The sequence below is a fragment of the Cololabis saira genome, chromosome 3 (assembly GCF_033807715.1).
Source record: "Cololabis saira isolate AMF1-May2022 chromosome 3, fColSai1.1, whole genome shotgun sequence".
NCBI lineage: Eukaryota > Metazoa > Chordata > Actinopteri > Beloniformes > Belonidae > Cololabis > Cololabis saira.
Genome location: NC_084589.1, coordinates 3876772 through 3893340, shown reverse-complemented (window position 1 = coordinate 3893340; position 16569 = coordinate 3876772). Strand labels below are relative to the sequence as shown.

The 16569-nt window shown below is 49.5% G+C and overlaps 1 protein-coding gene across 3 annotated transcripts in view; it reads left to right on the top strand.

The window, feature by feature from the left end:
- The window catches only part of ascc3 (activating signal cointegrator 1 complex subunit 3), a 277397-nt gene that overhangs the window by 227426 nt on the left and 33402 nt on the right, over nucleotides 1-16569 (top strand). For all 3 annotated transcript variants that reach the window (XM_061715394.1, XM_061715404.1, XM_061715413.1), the window contains exons 31-36: nucleotides 1165-1302; nucleotides 2612-2732; nucleotides 4554-4686; nucleotides 7765-7890; nucleotides 12310-12421; nucleotides 12507-12641. In XM_061715394.1, the coding sequence (XP_061571378.1) occupies nucleotides 1165-1302; nucleotides 2612-2732; nucleotides 4554-4686; nucleotides 7765-7890; nucleotides 12310-12421; nucleotides 12507-12641 (765 nt within the window). The remainder of the gene's footprint in view (nucleotides 1-1164; nucleotides 1303-2611; nucleotides 2733-4553; nucleotides 4687-7764; nucleotides 7891-12309; nucleotides 12422-12506; nucleotides 12642-16569) is intronic.

Genomic DNA, 16569 nt, shown 5'->3' with positions numbered 1-16569 from the left:
CCTTCCTTCCTCTTTTCTCCCTTCCTTTCGTTATGTAACCAAAATGCAAACCTCGCCAACTATAAAAGCTAACTGCATGAGAGCGTCCGACTATCGTAGCACTGCGTGACATCGTCTCTCTGTCCATCTCCCTCCAGCAGCTGAACTTTATTGAGGTTTTTGTAGTGAAACGAGGAGGAATCATAGAGATAACTTCTCATTTCAACTAACTAGATCAGCCGTTCCTCATCGTGACTGTTTCCCACAGCGCTTTCAACCGGCTTTCAACGCGAGCGACAGGAAGAAAATAGAAGCAGGGCGTCCAACAAATTTTCAGCTCAAAACGGCGCGCCGCACTGCGCTGTGTCGCTGCGGCCAGTTAGGACAGTCAGATAGAAAATAAAGCAATGGAATTGATTTTGTTGCTGACGCTCGCTCGCATCGCATGGGACACATGAATTATGTTACGTTGGTGTAACCATAAATCAGCCTTAATAGTGTACGCAGCTGCTGCTCAGAGCACAGAGCCTCATTATCATAGCTCCGCCCACTCAGAATCCCTCATAGAGAATGAGGTTAGAAACGGTAAAAATAAAGACATGGCCTAGAGGCTGAATTTCTAATTTATTTAGAAAAAACAATCAAAAGCTTGTTTTTAAGACATTCAAGGCCTGTTTAAAATAGATATTAAATGCCATAATAGGTCTCCTTTAAAGAAAAGTCTCTTGGCGCCATGGCCGAAACCGAACAGGAAGTCGGCCATTTTGAATTAGGCATGTAATTTTGCTGCAATTTATGCCATTTCTTCGGCCGTTAATGCGGCCCGAACCGTAACGTGCACCCAGGTGCGTCTCCATCCTGCAATGATGGGCATTACTTTTCTCATTCAAAAGCGTTACCGTGGCGTAAAATAGACGCCAAAACGCACGCCCCCCCTTCATCTGATTGGTCGATATCTGATAGTTCCTACTTTCTGCCATAACTTTTGAATGGTTTGATATAGAGAGTCGTGGGTGGTATCATCCACTAAATGTCCAGGCCTGAAGAATCTACATGAAGTCCTACTAGCGCTTCCACTGCAGCCTGAACGTGCACAAGGGTGGAGGGCCCGTTTCTTTGCTGCTGTTGTGACACAGTAGGGCCACCGGTCTTGAAGTCAATGATCTGTTCCTGTGTTGTCGGCAGATAGAAGACATCATCGCCACAGTGAGGGATTCCAACCTGAAGCTCACGCTGGCCTTTGGCATCGGCATGCACCATGCAGGCCTCCATGAGAGGGACAGGAAGACTGTGGAGGAGCTGTTTGTGAACTGTAAGATCCAGGTAAGCTCCACTGAAACCTCACCCACATCCACACCAGGTCAGTCGCAGCTACCCCAGAGTACCAGGGCCAGGCCGGAGGAAAATAAAAATAATATTTTAGAGGAAGAAGGTTTTTTTTCATCATGCACTTCGAGAAAAAAGTCGAAATGCCGAGAAAAATATGATATATATATACATGTTTACACTCAGTTCAAATAATGAAGATAGTCATAGAAAATTTTATTTTAAACATCTATTTTCCCGAACAACTTTAAAGCAGATGAGTGTTTCTGTTGTTGGAATTAAGTTATGGAATTCATTACATTATGATTTAAAGGGCTGTATAAACATATTTCAGTTTAAAAAGAAATTTAAAGAGAAAAAAATAGCAATGTATGGATGAAATAGTTAAAATGTATAATATATGCGTATGGAGACAGACAATCTATCTTTGATTTTTTTGTTTTTCTTTCTTTGTGATATTAACTAAGTAATTGTGCAGACCATCTGTTATTATTGTTCAGTTAAATTTTGAGGGAGGGGCAGGTATAATAAGATTTTCTTCTTCCTGCTCCTTTCTGGTTATGGAATATGCTTTTGATTGTGTTGTCATTTTACTTGTTTGTTTTTTTTGTTTGCATATTTCCATGATCGGAATAAATAAAAATGAAATTAAATGAAAATGAAATGTACAATTTTGAGAAAAAGTCGAAATGTTGAGAAAAAAAGTCCAAATTTGATGACGATATTGATTTGAAACACATATCACACATATGCAGTTGCATAACTTCAGAAACGTACCCTTAACATTACACTGCAAGGATGTTAGTTAGTTAGTTAGTTAGTTAGTTAGTTAGTTAGTTAGTTAGTTAGTTAGTTAGTTAGTTAGTTAGTTAGTTAGTTAGTTAGTTAGTTAGTTAGTTAGTTAGTTAGTTAGTTAGTTAGTTACAGCTGCTGCTGCAGAGCTGTCAGTCGCTCTGCTAACTTGATTTGATGGGCCAGAGGAGACATTTACACTTTATTCACCAAATTGTATTTCAACATTAATCTGGACATTTCAACTTTTTTCTCAAAGTGCAAAATAAAAAAAATCCATCCCCTCTCAAATATTTTTCCTTCTGTCTGGCCCTGGTACTCTTCTATACTCAGCTGAAGGGTTGAGAGGTCGGAGGGGAAATGAGTGTGAACCGAAGTGTTCAGGTTCAAACATTTAGATTGACTCTACCAACATCCTAAATGTGCACATATCTTCTCTGCTGATATTGTATTCCATATCATTTGTTTTCCTGTGCTGCTGCTCATGGGTGGTGTGAACCACGTTTGTTAACAGGTTCTGATCGCCACCAGTACTCTGGCGTGGGGCGTCAACTTCCCCGCTCACTTGGTGGTCGTCAAGGGAACTGAATACTACGATGGCAAATCCAGGCGCTATGTGGACTATCCAATCACAGGTACACAAGCCGCACCATCAGTGCTCCGACTGTGGAAATGATAGGCTACTAGTGAGGATTGAGATGTTGTCATCCTGCTACCAGAGCAGCTGAGTCTGTCTCTTGAGTCACTCCATTTTCTGGCTCGCCAACCTCCCCAGCCTCACTGAGCCAAGGTTTGTTAAGAAAAAGGGCTTAGCATACTGTATGTGGGGTAATTATGACAACCTAGAATCACCCTCCAAAAGCAGGGGGAGTTCAGCAGAGTAGCATTGGCCACAGTTACATGATGTTTTTTAATTCAGAATTAATTATTTAGAATTAGATAATTCAGAATTAAACTATTTCCCCCCATCCTTGAACCGTTACCTTACTGTGGTGGAGGAGTTTGTGTGCCCGAGTGATCCTAGGAGCTACAGTATGTTGTTGGGGGCACTTATGCCCCTGGTAGGGTCTCCCATGGCAAACAGGTCCTGGGTGACGGGCCAGACTAAGAGCGGTTCACAAGCTCATCATGGTGAAGAAAAGATCAGGGACCACTACGTCGCCCGGATCGGCGTCACCGGGGCCCCGCCCTGGAGCCAGGCCTGGGGTTGGGGCCCCGCCCTGGAGCCAGGCCTGGGGTCGGGGCTCGATGACGAGCGCCTGGTGGCCGGGTCTTTGCCCGTGGCACCCGGCCGGGCTCAGCCCGAAACAGCGACGTGCCCGCCTTCCCGTAGGCCCACCACCCGCAGGAAGGATCATGAAAGGCCGGTGCATTGTGGACTGGGTAGCAGTCGTGGCGGGGCCTCGACGACCCAATCCCCGGACTAAAACCCTCACAGTGGGGACATGGAATGTCACCTCGCTGGGGGGGAAGGAGCCGGAGTTTGTGCGTGAGGTTGAGAGATACCGGCTAGAGATAGTCGGGCTCACCTCCACACATAGCTTGGGCTCTGGAACCCAGCTCCTTGAAAGGGGCTGGACCCTCCACTACTCTGGAGTTGCCCAGGGTGAGAGGCGGCGGGCTGGTGTGGGCTTGGTTATAGCCCCTCAGCTCAGTCACCATGTGTTGGAGTTCACCCCGGTGAACGAGAGGGTCGTTTCCCTGCGCCTTCGGGTCGGGGATAGGTCTCTCACTGTTGTTTGTGCCTACGGGCCAAACAGCAGTGCGGAGTACCCGGCCTTCTTGGAGTCCCTGGGAGGAGTACTGGATAGTGCTCCAACTGGGGAGTCCATTGTTCTACTGGGGGACTTCAACGCTCACGTGGGCAATGACAGTGATACCTGGAGAGGCGTGATTGGGAGGAACGGCCTCCCCGATCTGAACCCGAGCGGTGTTTTGTTGTTGGACTTCTGTGCTAGTCACAGTTTGTCCATAACGAACACCATGTTCAAGCATAAGGGTGTCCATCAGTGCACGTGGCACCAGGACACCCTAGGCCGGAGGTCAATGATCGACTTTGTTGTCGTTTCAGCTGACCTTCGGCCGCATGTCTTTTAATTATTTCCAGGTCCTCCAAGCTATTTATTAAATAAATGGTCTCTGCTCTTGACCAGCGTTTACTGCGTGCTGCCATCTTGAAACCCAGCGTGGAATATAAGCGTCATGGAGACAGACGGGCGAGGGAACGAGCAGAAAGAAAGACCGGAATTAATTTAAAGAGGAATGAGGAATCAGGAAAAAAACAGCCACTTACTTCGGAATTAAGTTTAATTTGGAAGGGCCATTTTCATTCAGAATTAGGTGTTAACATGGTAATTTTACTCATTTTAAATCGGATTTAATTTTAATTCTGAATTAAAGAGGAATTAAACTTCCCATGTAAAGGCACTGATTGTGTGACATGTCTGTCCATGCAGATGTCCTGCAGATGATGGGACGGGCAGGTCGACCTCAGTTTGATGACCAGGGCAAAGCAGTAATCTTGGTTCACGACATTAAGAAGGATTTCTACAAGAAGTTCCTCTACGAACCTTTCCCTGTTGAGTCCAGGTAAGTCGTCTTCTGTATTTGTCCGTTTACTTTGTCACATTACCGTGCAGAAAACAGGAGCTCCGGTCCTACAGCGGCACCCAGCGGCGCTGACATGAACACACTGGCGTTTATTCAACGTTTTGAACAATAATTCCTCCCACCATTCCTACAACCTTGTCCACAAAAGAGGGATCCCCGCACGTATTCCAGGCTGATGCTTGCAGGGGTGTGTCTGTGGGGAAAAGGACTATTGGATTATTTGATTTGAAGATTTCTTTCAGACATGTGGCAATACATCATTGCATAAACAAATCAAGATGTTAAAATAAAAAGAAATAGAAAATCACCAAGTTATCTCTGTGCTTTGGCAAGTTCACAAATTCCAGGCAACACACGGCCTGCAGGGCTGCAGATATGTGGACGCTTTAGTCCAGTTAGGACTCTGAGAGTCGGAGAGACAACCTGAACTCCGTCACAAGTGCTGGCTTCATGTTTGGCTTCATCTGTCTCTCACGGTTTTGTGGAGGAATGTTGGCCCACCTTTTCACAACAGTGCTCAAGTTTATTAAAGACATTCTCTCATCCACAACGTTCGTAATGTCCCACCAAAGTATTGCACTTGGGCTGAGGGCCTGACATTGACTAGGGCGTCCCAAAACTCTGATTATGTCGTTGTCCAGCCGTCTGATGCAGATTTGCTAGTGTCAATTCAATTTCAATTCAATTCAATTTTATTTGTATAGCGTCTAATACAACAATGGCAGGTAAAAACTCCCATAGTGGGAGAAAAGCCTTAAGCCAGTGTTTCTCAATCCTGGTCCTCGCGGGCCCCTGTCCTGCATGTTTTAGATGCTACCCTGCTTCAGCACACCGTGATAAAAGTACCTGTCTCATCAACAGAGCTGTGCAGACCTTGGTGACAAGCTAATGAGGACCTTTAATTAGAATCAGGTGTGTTGGTGCAGGGAAACATCTAAAACATGCAGGACAGGGCCCACGAGGACCAGGATTGAGAAGCACTGCCTTAAGCCAAACAGGGGCAAGAAAAACTCCCCTTTAGGAGGGAAAAAACCTGGACCAGGACCTGGATCATAAGGGGGGACCTCCTGCCGAAGGCCAGACTAGGGGGTTGGGGACATCAACAGCACGGCAGACAGGTGGAAGCAGCGGTGGGATGACCAGGGGTGGGGACCGCAGGCAGGTGGAAGCAGCAACGGGATGACCGGGGGTGGGGACAGCAGGCAGGTGGAAGCAGCGGTGGGATGACCAGGGGTGGGGACCGCAGGCAGGTGGAAGCAACAACAGGATGACCGGGGGTGGGGACCGCAGGCAGGTGGAAGCAGCAACGGGATGACCGGGGGTGGGGACCGCAGGGAGGTGGAAGCAGCAGCGGGATGACCGGGGGTGAGGACCGCAGGCAGGTGGAAGCAGCAGCGGGATGACCGGGGGTGGGGACCGCAGGCAGGTGGAAGCAGCAACGGGATGACCGGGGGTGGGGACCGCAGGCAGGTGGAAGCAGCAACGGGATGACCGGGGGTGGGGACCGCAGGGAGGTGGAAGCAGCAGCGGGATGACCGGGGGTGAGGACCGCAGGCAGGTGGAAGCAGCAGCGGGATGACCGGGGGTGGGGACCGCAGGCAGGTGGAAGCAGCAACGGGATGACCAGGGGTGGGGACCGCAGGGAGGTGGAAGCAGCAGCGGGATGACCGGGGGTGAGGACCGCAGGCAGGTGGAAACAGCAGCGGGATGACCGGGGGTGGGGACCGCAGGCAGGTGGAAGCAGCAACGGGATGACCGGGGGTGGGGACCGCAGGCAGGTGGAAGCAGCAACAGGATGACCGGGGGTGGGGACCGCAGGCCAGCATGCAGCTCCCGAAGCCAACCCAATCAGCAAGTCCCAGGTTAGGTGCAGGGTCGGGGAAAGGTTGAAAAGGGGCAGGGCCAGGGAGAGGAGTCTTGAGGGACGAACCTTCTCCCCCGCCCAAAAGGGGCCGTTACCCTGCCCCTCTCACTCCCACGCTGCAGGATCTGGTGTTGTGCATTCAGAGATGCGTCACCAGAGCCGGTCACATCAGGGACGGCCTAACATTTCCCTCTGAGTAGAGTTCCTGATTGACTCGGTGCCATTGCCATGCTTGACAGAGCAAATGTGTTACTGCTAAAATGCAACGTTTAGACATTTCCCTCCACTGGGGTCTGATCTGTGCATGGGACATCACGTGACCTGGGCTTCCCTGTTGTTTCTGGAGAGAAGAAGCTTCCCCCAGACAGCCTTTTTAAAGAAGCCATACTTGTGGTGTCATGCATTTGCACATGTCCAGTGAGGCCTATGCACTCTGACAAGAAGCTGCTGGGTTTTTAGTGTTTCTATGAGTTTTGCACAGTCTTACCTTAGAGTAGATCTCAGCAGCCACATTAGCTGCCTGATCCTCTGAATCCCATGTGGAGACATAGTATCACCCTCTCTGGACATCTCATCCTCAAAGGTTGATCTGAAAATGGTTTCTAGTTGCATGTATGACTGGAGTTGTCCCGGCGTAACGGCTGCCTCCCCCTCACCTGTACTGAGCCATGGCTGCACCGACACTGAACATCGCTGTAATGAGCTCGGAGGGCACTGACAAGTTTGGTAGAAATGTTTGACACAAGACGCAGCAGTGGAGATATTAATCGGACAGTGCAGATATCTGACGAGCCGTGTGATCGTTTATGCAAGAAGGGCTGCGATGGTTCCAGATGACTGATTGCAAACATGGATCTGCAACTCGGTGTTTCTTCCAAGAGCTTTAATCCTGAACACATGTGGAACTGAAATATGTAAGCCAGACTAAAAAGCTGAAGCCAGTAAGGAATTATGTTTTCACTTCCAGCCGTGGTGTTGCTGAACATTTGTTGGTTTGAAAAAACAAAAAAACAAAAGCGGTAACTCTGGAACCACAAATATCTGCACAAACATGCATAAAGAAGGAGGCAGTAGTGCCACCGCTGCATTGAGAGGGAATGCATGTATTAACTTCATAAAAATGGTTGGAATAGTGAATGGATGATCCAAATTGAGCGTTGATTGAGCTAATTTAGTCTGTGTCTTGTATCCAGTCTCCTGGGCGTGCTGTCAGACCATCTCAACGCTGAGATCGCTGCTGGAACCATCTCCTCCAAACAGGACGCCATGGACTACATCACCTGGACCTACTTCTTCAGGCGGCTGGTGATGAACCCCAGGTGAGAACCCCAGGGATGGGTGATATTTTTTACCGTTCACGATAAACCGTCAAAAAAATTCCCCACGGTAAGAATTTGTATCTCACGGTAAAAACGATAAATTCCTGTTGGTGACGTTTTTGTGTAAAACTGATTTATGGTTCTGTGTTAAATCCATGCATAACGTACGTGAAGGAAGGAAGGAAGGAAGGAAGGAAGGAAGGCAGGGAGGGAGGGAGGGAGGGAGGGAGGGAAGGAAGGAAGGAAGGAAGGAAGGAAGGAAGGAAGGAAGGAAGGAAGGAAGGAAGGAAGGAAGGAAGGAAGGAAGGAAGGAAGGAAGGAAGGAAGGAAGGAAGGAAGGAAGGAAGGAAGGAAGGAAGGAAGGAAGGAAGGAAGGAAGGAAGGAAGGAAGGAAGGAAGGAAGGAGGGAGGGAGGGAGGGAGGGAGGGAGGGAGGGAGGGAGGGAGGGAGGGAGGGAGGGAGGGAGGGAGAAAAGAAGGAAGATAAATTCCCGTTGATGAGGTTTTTGTGTAACAAACATGGCGGATCTGAGTCATTACAGTTTTGCAGTACAGGTATAACTCATTTAATTGGTTTTTATCAATTCAATTTAATTGGTGTAGTTTAGTAGCATTTAGTATTCTTTTAGAGCACTGATTTGGGGGCTCCAAAGACTGAATGTGGTGATAGATTTATAGTTACAAAGGTGGAGTTGAATTGGTATTTTTTTAATCATAATTTTTATCGTTATCGGGATAAATGCCAGAAATGATCGTGATTAATTTTTTAGTCCATACCGCCCATCCCTACCTGTGGCACGTTCATACCCAAAATCACAGTTAATGGAGATCAAACCTAGAAGAACACGCCCACGCTCCGGGCCGACACACACAGCCTAGTTGGACGAGCGCCAGCGTGTTTCTGTCAAACATCTGCTTCATAGACACAGACCGTCCCAGAACATTCCAGCAGATTGGTATTTGCACGGCTGTCGGCCCGCATTAGCCGCCGGCTGAGTGATGCTGAGACAGTAGGATATACCAATACAGACCTGGATCATGTTGGATTCAAACAAGGCTTTTGGCTCCGTCTTCAATATCTGACTATGAAATAAACAATAACATGGATTTACTGTTCAATCAAGACTGGTGCACATTTTGTACACCCATTACATTCAACATAAATGTTGATTTGAACCAGGAAAGTTCCTGTCATTGTCTTTCTGTCGCTTTTCAAACTTTTTCCTCGGCCTGAACTTGCAGTCATCCAGCAGAAAAAGATCACACTTTGAGCTTCATGCTGTGGAAGTGTAGCTGAGCCAATATGTTGTTTATTTTATTTTTTATTTTTTTAGTGAACATTCTCAAAATCTGGGTGTAATATTGTTTTGTATATATTTTTTTAACCGTAATTCGGTATAGTTCCCTGTCACCTGTAGCATAGGGGGGCCTTAATTAGAGGTGCACCCAAATATTCAGGAGTGACGTAAGCACAGACTCCCGCCAGAACTCCTGAAGCTGTTACAATGGAGACACAGAGAGCTGCTGCTCCGTGTGCCTGTGCTGACTGTCCCCTGTGCTGCTGTTCTTAGAAATACATTTGCAGATCCTGACTTCCTGGTGCCTGGTGTCTTCTTGCTTCTGTGAGCAACCATCTTAAAGTCGCTACAGAAGCAAAGTTGTCTTTCTTCTAATGCCACAACCCTTCCAACAGAATGAGTTTACATGGGAAGTTTAATTCCTCTTTTCATTCAGAATTAAAATTAAATACGATTTAAAATGAGTAAAAATGACCATGTAAACACCTAATTCAGAATGAAAATGGCCATTCCGAATTAAACTTAATTCCAAAGTAAGTGGCTGGTTTGTTCCGATTTTAAATCCGAATAGAATCTCCCTGGCCCTGCCCCTTCTCAACCTTTCCCCGACCCTGCATCCCAACCTGGGGCTTGCTGATTGGGCCGGAGCTTCGGGAGCTGCGTGCTGGCCTGCGGTCCCCACCCCCGGTCATCCCGCTGCTGCTTCCACCTGCCTGCGGTCCCCCACCCCCCTCTGGTCATCCTGTTGCTGCTTCCACCTGCCTGCGGTCCCCCTCCCTCCCTCTGGTCGTCCCGCTGCTGCTTCCACCTGCATGCGGTCCCCCACCCCCCTCTGGTCGTCCCGCCCCTGCTTCCACCTGCCTGCGGTCCCCCACCCCCCTCTGGTCATCCTGCTGCTGCTTCCACCTGCCTGCGGTCCCCACCCCCGGTCATCCCGTTGCTGCTTCCACCTGCCTGCGGTCCCCCACCCCCCTCTGGTCATCCCGCTGCTGCTTCCACCTGCCTGCAGTCCCCCGCCCCCCTTTGGTCAACCCTTTGACCAGAGGGGGGCGGGGGAGCTTCGGGAGCTGCGTGCTGGCCTGCGGTCCCCACCCCTGGTCATCCCGTTGCTGCTTCCACCTGACTGCTGTGCTGTTGCCGTCCCTGACCCACCAGTCTGGCCTTCGGCAGGAGGGTCCCCCCTTACGAGCCTGGTCCTGCTCAAGGTTTCTTCCCTCCTAAAGGGGAGTTTTTCCTTGCCACTGTTTGGCTTAAGGTTTTTCTCCCACTAGGGGAGTTTTTACCTGCCATTGTTTATGTAATAACTGCTCGGGGGTCATGTTCTGGGTATGGGTCTCTGGAAAGTGTCTAGAGACAACTCTGTTGTATTAGACGCTATATAAATAAAATTGAATTGAATTGAATTGAATTGGTCGTCCCGCTGCTGCTTCCACCTGCCTGTGGTCCCCCACCCCCCTCTGGTCATCCTGCTGCTACTTCCACCTGCCTGCGGTCCCCCACCACCCTCTGGTCATCCTGCTGCATCTTCCACCTGCCTGCTGTGCTGCTGACATCCCCGACCCCCCAGTCTGGCCCTCGGCAGGAGGGCCCCCCCTTATGATCCAGGTCCTGGTCCAGGTTTCTACCCCCTTATGATCCAGGTCCTGGTCCAGGTTTCTTCCCTCCTAAAGGGGAGTTTTTCTTGCAACTGTTTGGCTTAAGGTTTTTCTCCCACTAGGGGAGTTTTTACCTGCATCCCAACCTGGGGCTTGCTGATTGGGCCGGAGCTTCGGGAGCTGCGTGCTGGCCTGCGGTCCCCACCCCCCGTCATCCCGCTGCTGCTTCCACCTGCCTGCGGTCTCCCACCCCCCTCTGGTCATCCCGTTTCTGCTTCCACCTGCCTGCGGTCCCCCTCCCCCCCTCTGGTCGTCCCGCTGCTGCGTCCACCTGCCTGCAGTCCCCCGCCCCCCTCTGGTCGTCCCGCTGCTGCTTCCACCTGCCTGTGGTCCCCCACCCCCCTCTGGTCATCCTGCTGCTGCTTCCACCTGCCTGCGGTCCCCCACCCCCCTCTGGTCATCCTGCTGCATCTTCCACCTGCCTGCTGTGCTGCTGACATCCCCGACCCCCCAGTCTGGCCCTCGGCAGGAGGGTCCCCCCTTATGATCCAGGTCCTGGTCCAGGTTTCTTCCCTCCTAAAGGGGAGTTTTTCTTGCAACTGTTTGGCTTAAGGTTTTTCTCCCACTAGGGGAGTTTTTACCTGCCATTGTTTATGTAATAATTGCTCGGGGGTTTATGTTCATGTTCTGGGTCTCTGGAAAGCGTCTGGAGACAACTTTTGTTGTATATATAAATAAAATTGAATTGAAAATTGAATTGAATTGACCAGAGTCTGCTGATGGTCCCTTGTACCCGCTTTAAGACGCGAGAAGATCGCTCCTTCCAGGCCGTCGCTCCGAGGTGCTGGCCCGATCTCCCGCCGTCTATACGTTCTCTGGACTCCATCGATGCTTTTAAGAGCAAACTTAAAACCCACCTGTTTCCATAACATCCATAGTGAGAGGGCTGTTTTATGACCATCATGTTGATTTTATGTACTTTTATTTTAGCTTTAGTTGAGCTGTTGTGCAGTAATCCCTGTGTAAGTGTGACACACTAATAACATTCATTTTGTGTCATAAATTGGTCAGCACAGAAAAGCTCAGGTGTGTCACCTTGCCAGAGGACTTTGTTAGCCGTATTCCACATTTGTAGTACTTTACAATAACGTCTTGGCAAAGTAGCAAAAGCACAAGTAGTATTTACAGTTTTCATTTCTATCATCTCTGTTCGTTAAGTGTTCATCTTAAAGGCAATTAAAACATGGTTCTACCTCGTCAGTCAGCATATTGTTGTGCACTAGTTTCCTTGTTGTGTGTTCTTCTCAGGTTATTCTGAGCCGGTGAATAAACCCACATTTACTGCTTTGTCAGTTTATTGACTCAGGGTTCAACTGCAGGGGAAGCCCTAAACCCAAAACCAAGTTCTACTGTTTATGTTTCCACATACGACACTTCCTGTTTCTTTCTTGTTGAGCTTTTCTGTGTAAAAGTGGCTTCTGCACGAAGAGCGTGTCCACATTCCTGCGGTGTGCTATGTGTTCTCAGCTACTACAACCTAGAAGACATCAGCCATGAGTCCATTAACAAGTATCTGTCCACCTTGGTGGAGAGAAGCCTGCGGGACCTGGAGTGCTCCTACTGCATAGAGATCAAAGAGGTGTGTGTGTTCTGGATTCTTACATTCTGGTGGCCTCTAAAATGTTTCACATCTTTAACAAGTTTTGTTTCCATTTCTGCCGTAGGACGATCGAACGATTGAGCCACTGACTTACGGTCGCATCGCCTCGTATTACTATCTGAAACATCAGACCATCTGCCTGTTTAAAGAAAGACTGAAGGCTGAGCTGTCCGTCCACGAGCTGCTGTCTGTCCTCACCGTGAGTTTCACACTGACCATGTATGAGGCTTCTGTCACCCCTTTAGCATTTTACTGCCCACTCCATGCATCAGTGTTTCCCAGTCCTGCTCCAGGGGACTTTTCTCTGCTTCGTTCACCCAGTTTCAAATGCGCAGTTCAGCTGATCATCCTTTTTTTTTTTTTGTGTGATCAACTTTTTATTTCTTTTTCATTTATATATATATATATATATAGAGAGAGAGGAGAAGCATCCCCACAGTCCAAGAGAAAAAGACAACAAAACACCACCTAATCAGATGCCTACTCCCCCCTTCCTCCTATGTGTCGTTGTTGCCATTGTTGTTGATGCTTGTGGTCGTGGGCCATATGAGTGTGAGTTTTTAGGAGATCATGGAGGGAAGATGAAACACACAGACTGTCGTGTCCCAGTGAGGGACATGTGAGGGAGTAGTGTGGAGATCACCATTCCACCCTGAGGGCACCGTCCCCCCTGAGGGCACTTTGCTCCGTGCCAGTCCCACACTGCCACAAACACCGTCCCCCCCGAGGACATCGTCCCCCCCCGAAGGCACGTCCGTCCCAAGGACAATGTCCCTCCCCAGGGCAACGTCCCCCCCAAGGACAACCTCCCACCCCGGAGGGCACGTCCCCCCCAAGGGCAACGTCCCTCCCTGAGGGCACTGTCCCTCCCAAGGGCACCTTGCTCCGTGCCAGTCTCACACTGCCACAAACACTGTTCCGCCCGAGGGCACGTCCCCTCAAGGGCACCCTCCCATCCCATGGCACCGTCCTCCCCAAAGGCACGTCGCCCCCGAGGGCACCGTGCCCCCCAATGGTACCGTGCTCCCTGAGGGCACCGTGCCCCCTGAGGGCACTGTGCCCCCCAATGGTACCGTGCCCCCTGAGGGCACCGTCCCCCCTAAGTCACCGTCCCGTCCAAGGGCACGTCCCTCCCGAGGGCACGTCCCTCCCAAGGGCACCTTGCTCCGTGCCGGTCTCACACTGCCACAAACACTGTTCCGCCCGAGGGCACGTCCCCTCAAGGGCACCCTCCCATCCCATTGCACCGTCCTCCCCAAAGGCACTTCGCCCCCGAGGGCACCGTGCCCCCCAATGGTACCGTGCCCCCTTAGGGCAACGTGCCCCCTGAGGGCACCGTCCCCCCAATTTTACCGTGCCCCCTGAGGGCACCGTCCCCCCTGAGGGCACTGTCCCCCCTGAGGGCACCTTGCTCTGTGCCAGTCCCACACTGCCACAAACTCCATTCCGCCCAAGGGCACCCCCCCGAGGGCACCATGCCAGCCGGAGGTCACTATTCCACCCCGACGGCGCCATCCTGCCCGAAGTCAACGTCCCGTCCAAGGGCACGTCCCTCCCAAGGGCACCGTCCCTCCCGAGGGCACGTCCCTCCCAAGGGCACCTTGCTCCGTGCCAGTCTCACACTGCCACAAACACTGTTCCGCTCGAGGGCACGTCTCCTCAAGGGCACCCTCCCATCCCATTGCACCGTCCCCCCCCAAAGGCACGGCCCCCTCCTCCCCCCGAAGGCACGTCGCCCCGGAGGGCACCATCCCACCCCAAGGGCACGTCCTGTCCCGTCCCCGAAAGCACGTCGCCCCCAAGGCCCAAGGGCACCGTCCCTCCCAAGGGCACCTTGCTCCGTGCCAGTCCCACACTGCCACAAACACCATTCCATCCAAGGGCATGTCCCCCCCAATGGCACCGTGCCCCGTGCCAGTCCCACACTGCCACAAACACCGTCCCCCCCGAGGAAAACGTCCCCCCCCGAGGGCACGTCCCCCTCCAAGGGCAACGTCCCCCCCCCAAGGGCATCGTTCCAAACCCCGAGGGCAACGTCCCACCCAGAGGGCGCCATCCTGCCCTAAGTCACCGTCCCCCCCGAGGGCACCGTCCCGCATGTTTATGCTATCTCCTCTCTAAATTGCTCTCAAAGGGAGACTCCCATGAAGACTTCAGGGCCAGGCTCTTTCCACCCAGTCTTTCAGACTCTTAATTGCCACGAAGCACGTTAGTAAGTACCTAGTCGCATAGATGTCATCATCTACGTTCTGTGTGAGGTGCTGGGACGGTGCTTGTGAGGGAGGATCAAGTCTTGTCATGACAATGGAGGGACGTCTCATCCAGTGTCTGTGTGCGTGGAATAGTTAACGTCTAAGACTTTAAAGGACAGATGGTAATCGAGCTGATTCACTGTTGGTATCAATATACAGCATCAAATATTCACTTCCTGTTTGAATTAAAAGATAGCGCCAGTGATGGAACATTTTTATTGCTGAAAGAACAAACAACAGATGGCCAACTGATCAGAAATGGAAGAGGTTTCACACCAGCGTGTTATTGATTCCTGTTTTCAGATCCTTGTCAGGTTTTAGGGGGACCTTCTGTTTTTACCCCAGGTCCATTCATGGTGTCCGGTGGTTGGATAATGATGTGAACATATGGAGGGGGCCGTTAACATCACTCTCCTTTACACACATGCACAACAAGGCCGGGCTGCCTCCCTCCCCAACAAGCTGCACTGCCATAGGCCCGTCACCCCGACGCCCCTGTCCCTCCCCCTCCCCCGGCTACAAATCACTAGCATGTACATTCAGTTACCCCTAATTGTTGCAGTGTGGTTCCTAATGAGCATGACCCACACCTCCAGACACAAGCTTCTTCCACCCCTCTTGTTAAACACTTATTTTCTCTCTCTGAGTGCAACGTCTTTGTCTTGTTTTTGGTTGCGGTTGTCATCCACTTGAAAGATATTGTTCTTTATCTATTATTGAATTGATCTAACCATAATTAATCTAACCTGGCATTGTTATGACACAAAGAAGCACTGCTGGGGTTTTATTTTATATATTTATTTTATAACACAGCACTAAATACAGACATTTAAGGTTTGGAACCTTAAAAAAACGACGCAAATAAAAAAGCCACAACGGAAGTGAGTTACCGGGGACTATTTTTGCCGATGCACCGATGTTGCACATTAAAAATTACACTTAGCGACGTTGAACACTAACCTTTTCACTTATTTTCTCGTTCGTTGTTCTTCTTATTCCTCGCTCTTCTTATTTCTTCCTTTTCACTTACGTCCTCTTCGTCTTCTTCTTCTCCTCTCACGTTTTTTTTTTTCATTTTCAGCAGCGTTTCTTTTTATTTGCAGCAGCCTTTCTTTTAATTTGCAGCGTTTCTTTTATTTGCAAAGCGTTTATTTTATTTGCAGCGGTGTTTTTTTTATTTGCAGCATTTCGTTAATTTGCAGCAGCATTTGTTTCTGTTTGCAGTGTTACTTTTATTTTCAGCAATGGTGGGACCAGGCCACCGTAATTTTCTCTTGAATTCTACAATAGATCCAACACTCAACATAGAAAAATACTCAGCTTTTAAAAATGGCAGCTCTTACATACAGTATGTGCAAACTCTATGTCGTGGTGTGAAATATCCAAAGTTTAGTCGGTGAGACTGAGGTAGAGTTTTTAGTAGGCCTGTGTTGAAAAAATCGATTTTTCCGATTCTAAATCGATTCTCATATTAATTCCTAAAAATCGATTATTATGTCTAAAGATCTCACTCACTCACTCATCTTCTTCCGCTTTATCCGTTCCCGGGTCGCAGGGGCAGCAGCCTCAGCAGGGATGCCCAGACTTCCTTCACCCCAGACACTTCCTCCTTCATGGCAATATGTGTGCGTGATGACGGAATAAATTAGATAAGCTAAAAGGATTTGTTTACTGCATGAACTGTTGCAATTTCTTTCTTTTTTGCACTTTAAATGGATATTGAAAGGCCTGTTTGAGTTATTTATATCTTAGTTATTTCACAATAATTATTATTTCACTAGTTATAGTCATATAATTCAGGCAACAACTCAAAAAACATAACACTAAGCCAAATCAATATTGATTCGAATCATGATAATCGATTCTGAATATTAA